General features: G+C 45.6%; 1 protein-coding gene across 1 annotated transcript; it reads right to left on the reverse strand.

The window, feature by feature from the left end:
- Positions 1 to 509: 509 nt before the first annotated feature.
- LOC121176014 (zinc finger protein 14-like) lies at positions 510 to 6,582 on the reverse strand. Its single transcript, XM_041029932.1, has 7 exons — positions 6,274 to 6,582; positions 5,141 to 5,343; positions 4,611 to 4,712; positions 4,407 to 4,502; positions 4,149 to 4,259; positions 3,749 to 3,872; positions 510 to 3,350 (listed from the first exon to the last, which is right to left on the reverse strand). Exons 1-7 carry the CDS (start codon positions 6,299 to 6,301, stop codon positions 739 to 741), a joined length of 3,276 nt encoding a protein of 1,091 aa, XP_040885866.1. The 5' UTR covers positions 6,302 to 6,582; the 3' UTR covers positions 510 to 738.

Below are 6,582 nucleotides of genomic sequence, written 5' to 3' on the forward strand. Positions count from 1 at the left end.
GTTTTCAATGTGTTGTGCGTTCACCTTGGAAAAGTTACAAAATGGAGACTTCTCCAAAAAAAAAAGTCAGTTTGCATTATAAGAAAAAAAGAGGCTTGATTTGTGAGTGTGCAGGGGGACACTCACAGCTGCAAGAAATTTAGGCAAATTGTGGATGGTGATGAAACTGCAGCTTTGTCACGCTGCCTTTCGACTGACATGTTTCGTGGTGTGCACCGAATCTCACTGGTGTAAAAAGGTTTGTGTATTTTTTTCATTCTAAGTGCAAAAACAGTTCACCAAGACAATTTGTATATGGTACACACTGTGTAGTTATAGCATCACATAGGGTTATGGCTGAAACACATTGGTTCTGTTGCTACGCTTTTGTTTGCTCAAATGATTTTAGTCTTTACTGATGTTTTGAATTATTTTTAAGCCAAGTTATTTTCACTACTGATTAATTGTTTGAGTTGTACTTTTGTCAATCATTACAGCACTTTTTACTTAAAAATGAAGCGAGGAAGAAAGTCACTCAATGTTGATTTATTTCAAAAAGAACTGTAAGCAGAAATTATATACATGCCTTATCAATCAACATGTGGATCAACACAGAGAAGGAACAAGGGGGAACGAAAGCTTACAAATTGGTCAAAATCAAATAACAAAGGGCGAGATTGATTGTGTTTTTTTTTTTGGTGACACAATGGAAACCTCATTGTGTAAAAGAAAATCACCTGCGTGAAAATAGAAGGATTTCTATTGAAATTCTATCCTCACTTCATTAGTGAATGACGGTTCGATTTTCACGTTGTGAGTGAGCGAGTGTTCCCAAAGCGCTTTTTTCTGGAGGAATGCTAACCCACACTCCTCACATATGTAGCTCTTTGGCTTCCCGGCGTGAGTCCGCCTGTGTTTCTTCATGTGATACGACAGCCTGAAGCCTTTATCACATATGTCACATTTAAACGGCTTCTCTCCTGTGTGGATGCGCATGTGCGACTTCAAATATCCCGACTGGATGAAGGCTTTGCCGCACACTTCGCACTTGTACGGGCGCTCCCCCGTGTGATACCTGTTGTGCAGTCGGAGCTCGTTGGCGGTCAGGAAGGTCTTGCCGCAGACTGTGCACTGGTGAGGCCTCTCGCCTGTGTGGATCAGCTCGTGCCTCTTCAGGGACGTCTCTTTCATGAACTGCTTCCCGCAGCTGTTGCAGGGATACCGGACGCCCATGTGGATTTGTTCGACGTGGTTCGTCAGCTGCAGCTTCGTGCGATAAGCCATGTCGCACTGCGTGCAGGCCCAGGGCCTCTCCTCCGAGTGGGTCCCCATGTGGACGGTGAGCTCTGAGGCGGAGCGGTAACACTTTCCACACTGCCAGCACAGGAAGGGCTTCTCCCCGGTGTGTTTCCTCTGGTGCACCGTCAGACAGTTGGAGGACCTGAACTTCTCTGGACACAAGCTACAAATGTAAGGGAACTCTCCTTTGTGGATTCTCTGGTGGATGGCGAGGTAGGACAGCTGGATGAAGGTTTTGTCACATTGTGCGCAGGGATACGGGCCGATGAAGTTGTGCTGCTTCTCGTAGTGTTCCCTCAGGCGCCTCAGCAAGGTAAAAGTCTTGTTGCACATTGTGCACTGCATCGGCCTGTGCATCAGTTTGTGCCTCTCGAAAGCAGGCTCGTTTGCGAGTATCTTCCCGCACTCTTTGCAGTACAGCGGGTCGTGGATCCTCTGGTGCACTTTGAGCATGGTCATGCTCTTGAATTCTTTCCCGCAGTCGTCACATTTCATGATTTCCCTCACATCCACTTTGCATATGTTCTCCTGGTGCTCCTTCAAAGCGGACAGGTACTCAAAGTGCTTGCCACAGTTTGAACACCACACGGGTATCTTCAGCAGTGGCCCCTGTTGGGGGTCAGAGCCGGCTGCTTCACTTTGGCTGGGCCCCGCTCTCTGCTCCTTCTTCCATAAGAATCGGCTGATTTTCTTGTGACAAATGGCGTAAATCTGATGTCTTTTCAGCCCGTGCATGTGTTTAAAACGCTTCTTGCAGTGGACGCAATGATACGGCCGATCATCCGTGTGACACTGTATGTGCCTGTTCAGCGTTTTGACACTGTCGAACGCCCGAGAACAGACAGGGCACACTTTCAGGGCTTTTTTGCCGACTTTTTTCACGGGTGCAGATGGACACTCCTCTGAAGCGTCTGTAGGTAAATCTGGACTTTCTTTTTTATCAATGCTCGCATCGTCACAATTCTGAGGGTCTGCTTCAGCCAAAATCTGCTCCACTGTCTTGCTCTGTTCCTCTCTGATCCCCTCGTGACCGTGAATGATCTGATGCTTCTTCAACGTGTCCTTGTACTTGAATCCTTTCTCGCAAGTGACACAGATAAAAGGACGCTCTTCTGAGTGAGACCGTAAATGCTTCGCGATGTCTGCAGTGCAAGGTAAGATCCTGCTGCAGATGGGGCAGACTTTGCCCTCTGCTGACCCCTCTGACGGTGGCTGTGGATTTGATCGCTGTGTCTCTCTCCTCTTTGGCTTTTTCAGCTCTCTGCTCTTACAAATCTCCTTCTGATGTCTCTTTAAGACATAAGGATTCTTGAATTTCTTCTCGCAGAAGGAGCATTTATAAGGTCGGTCCTCCGAGTGGGACTTCATGTGTCGCTCCATGTCGACTCTGCGGGCAAAATACTTCCCACACAGAGAGCAGTTTTTGTTTTCTGACATCTCAGAGGTGCTAGGATCCCCCGACTCTTCTTCTTTAGTGTTGCTGCTCATCTCTTCCTTTTCATGAACGCGCATGTTGTGTCGGTTCATGTCGTAGTGGTCCCTGAATCGTTTGTCACAGTTGGTGCACTTGTACCTGAGATCCCGATTTGCAGAATGAATTTCCTGGTGTCGTCTCATGGCTGCAGCTCGAAGGAAAGTCTTATTGCACACCGGACACGTCTTATTGTTGGGGTATTTTTTTCTTTGCCTCTTAGCTGTTGCGGAGTCATTTTCCTTTAAAGCTTTTCTTTTTAACTGCAGTCTTTTGCTTTGTTTTAGTGGCTGGAAAGCTGCTGGCTTTAAGGTGTCACCAACGTCCTCGTCTGTTGCTTCACCAGCAGTTTCCTCCTCATTCACCTCATTTTCGTCCTGATCATCAGGCTCAACCAAACCTGGCGGCTGTTCGATCTGTATATAGTCCAGCAGAGTCACAGTTTCACCCTCCACCTGGACAGTCATACAACCCGGCATCTGATCTGACGGAGGCTGTAAATGTATTTGGTCTGCATCGATTACGACCTTCTCCAGCTGAGGGAGAGACAACGAAGAAAGGATGCAGTTCCCAAAAGAAGATGGAATGCTCTGAGTTTCATCTGTGAGGAAAAGACAATTCCCATTAGCTTTATGGTTTGTGGCTTTAAAAAAAATAAAATCAGTTTGTAAGCAATCATGCGTATTATTTAGTACTTTTACATGCACATTTGTTTCCAGGTTTTTAGTCTTATTCCTGATACTTAACTTGATCCTAATTACTGATGGTCTGACACAAACTTAAATTAATCAGTTCTTCAAAACTTGCTTAAAATGAGTCTGGAGCTGTCGCGATAGTAAAAAGTCCTTCAGCAACAAACCCGCAAAAACACATGCCTGTTCACAGTTAGCTGGATCAATGGCAGTTTCTGCAAATTCAGCAGCTTCACATTTATTTAGAATCTTTTTGCATGTTTTACCCACAGCCAAAAACAATACATGCAGCCCAGATGAGACTCACCAGATAAATCAAAATGTCCAAGAGACGTGTGGTACAGGAGAACGGTTTTCAGGTGCTGTGGGTCAGGAACGGAGTGCACACACTCCTCTAGGGCAGATGGGACAGCACAGAGCATGGACGCAGTCTAGTGATGAGACAGAAGATTACAATAAAAAAAGATGCACAGAATATGTTGTGTCTATCATTCTTATGCGCTAAAGAAATCCAGTGTCCCACTTTCAACTTCAGTCAGGGGACAGGGGATTAACATAAGCCACCAGGTAATGCTAATGAGATCTGGCTATGACTGGGTGGGTAACTCTACAATCAGGCTCCCGTTTATACCTCAAATATTTTTTTTTTACTGGTAAGTGACCAACTGGTTACTCAAAGGTGAGTTTACCACAAAAGGTCCCACTACCTGCTGGATGTCTGGTACTGGAAGGAGCTTCTCCAGTCTGGACAGGAAATCCAGCATTAGCACCTGCAGAGCACTGTCGTATTCAGGTCCAAAATCTGTTGGGAAAACATCCTGGGGAAAAAAAAAAAAAAGAAAATCAGTGCTGAAGCAGTACTGACAAACAGAATGTGTAATATAAAGTGGTTGTGGGATACTTCAGCATAAATACAGTCACATAAACACCGGGAGTTTAACAAGAGCACAGGCAAAATCACAAACCTGGAAAAACTTCTCCTTCTCTTCAGGGTCTTTCAGCAATAATTCAATTTGATCCACAAAGTTTGATTCTGGAAACTCAACTTCTGCAAAACATGGCTGGAATACAAAAAAAAAGCACAGTTGCAGTTTAAGAAGAAAGAAAAAGAATTTGATGTAAAACGTGACTGTGCTGCAGACCTGCATATCACATTCTGAGAAGCTAACCTGCGCTGCCCAAGTGGATACGAGGGCTTTGATCCGTTCCAGGTGCATCTCAATGGTTTCTGTGTCTGTTACCTGCTCAGCTTGACACAATTCAAGAACCACCTGCAAAACATGAGTTCACCTCAAGGTAAACGCAACACACAGTGCAGTGCCTGGAAATATTGTTCACTGACAATACATGCATGAACTGGAAAATTAAGAGGAGACAAGACATTCAGATGAGATGTGGAGGTGTCAATCAGATGATAATTTAGATTTTTGTTGTTTAGGTGCTTTAGGGTTTGAATTCTGAGGTGATGTTGGCAGGATTATACCCGTTACAAAGAAGAGAATCAAGGTAGCTGCTAGAATACATAATAATAAGTTTGTACACTTTGTTTTGACAGGCTAACATCTGCAGGGGAGAAACCAAACTGCTGCTGTTGTCATTTTATGCGTTCACCTGTGTTTCTTCACAAACACTCACTCAACAGTCTATTTTAACGCCTGTCCCTCAACAACTGTCTTCACTAAACTCTCAACAGTCTTACCCGTGCTCTGAGTCCCAGGAGGAGCTGAGCTTTCTGATCTGCGTTCAGTAGTTCAGGAACAACTTCTGTAACGGTGCTGATGAACTCCTCCACCATCCCATAGTCCTGCACATTTCCTCTCTGGACGACCTGCCACATGGCTGCAGACACCAGGCGCAGTGGAGGTATGAAGAGACGCAGGGACGGCAGCAGAAGAGGGTGATCTGGAAAATATATCACACGGTGAGTCTGATTATCAAAGTAAAGTCAAAGTGAGTTCACATCCATGGATGTGAACTCACTTTAGGTTTGGGAGAGTCAGTCGAAGTAACATCTTAACATATTATGGGAACCCCAAAAAAGCCTGAGGACCTAATACTGCAATGTTTTTGGTAAATCCCAGGGAGAAAAAAGCTTTTCCCGAACCAGCTCTTAGTTAATGATACCACCGCAACCTGACTGAGCGACAGTGAACCTCAGTGTCTGGGACCCCAGTTTGTGCTGTCGTGGGACCAGCTGAACCATCACCGCATCTAAACCGGCCCCTTGTTGCCTTCAGGGACCGGCTAGTGTGTCGTAATTACAATCCACCGCACATGAGCATTCCAACACAGTGCTAATCATGTCTGCAACAGTCGTGACTTTCCACGCTGTGGAAGTTGTATGGAAATGGTACAGGTGACACTCTTCTCTGAAACAACATCACTTTTCTTCTTAGTGTTTTGCCGAATTAAACGTGTTGATTGTGTGTCTGTTTTAATGATCGTCCCACTTTCTGGCGCTAGCAGTTTTGTATTTTTGTTTTTAGCCACTAGCTAGTTGAAACCCGCGAATGCAGCACCTGTCAGCCGCTACAGTGCTCGTTTTCGGTTGCTAACTAATCTATACGGACAGTTAATTGCCCCTGCCTGTTCAGTTAAAACATTTCTGTTATGATTAAATATCAGGACGGTCTGTTTGCCAACTAGCTTAGCTGGCGTTAAGCTCCCACTCGCAACTACCGCACACATCAGCTCTCCGTTGCTGTAACGCAGCACAAAACCACCGCCATCTCAGAGCGGGGTACGCCATGTTAAAAATCGGGCGCACACAATCCAAAAGAAAAGCCAATAACTCGCGATGGCCGAAACTTGTCTGAATTCTCAACAGCTTACCGTTTTCGGTGCGAGGCGGGCTCTCCATTTTAACTCGGAAAGTAGTCAGCCAGAGGAGCAAACCAACTCGGGGTTGTTGTGAGTCGACGTCTGCCCGACCCTGCGGTGCAAGTTGGCGGGGAGGAAGGGCGGCTCGATATTCTGTTTTGAGTGCGCAGGCGCAGACGTTTCAGTTGTTTCATTCGGTAGCCGCGGGGTATCGTGAGTTCGTGTCTGCTCATACAATCTGTTAACTCAATTACTTTGTTAGCTTTGGTTAACCAAACAACTCTGTGTCACAATTTGACCAACTGTGGGAAAAGCTGCAAA

The sequence above is a fragment of the Toxotes jaculatrix genome, chromosome 22 (genome assembly GCF_017976425.1).
Source record: "Toxotes jaculatrix isolate fToxJac2 chromosome 22, fToxJac2.pri, whole genome shotgun sequence".
NCBI lineage: Eukaryota > Metazoa > Chordata > Actinopteri > Toxotidae > Toxotes > Toxotes jaculatrix.

Bases quoted from the DNA above. Each gene is read 5' to 3' on its own strand.
- LOC121176014 (XM_041029932.1), bottom strand. From the start codon at position 6,301: ATGGAGAGCCCGCCTCGCACCGAAAACG. The intron at 5,344-6,273 runs GTAAGCTGTTGA...TATATTTTCCAG, and splicing joins CCCGCCTCGCACCGAAAACG to ATCACCCTCTTCTGCTGCCG. The intron at 3,351-3,748 runs GTGAGTCTCATC...TTTTCCTCACAG, and splicing joins TGGACATTTTGATTTATCTG to ATGAAACTCAGAGCATTCCA.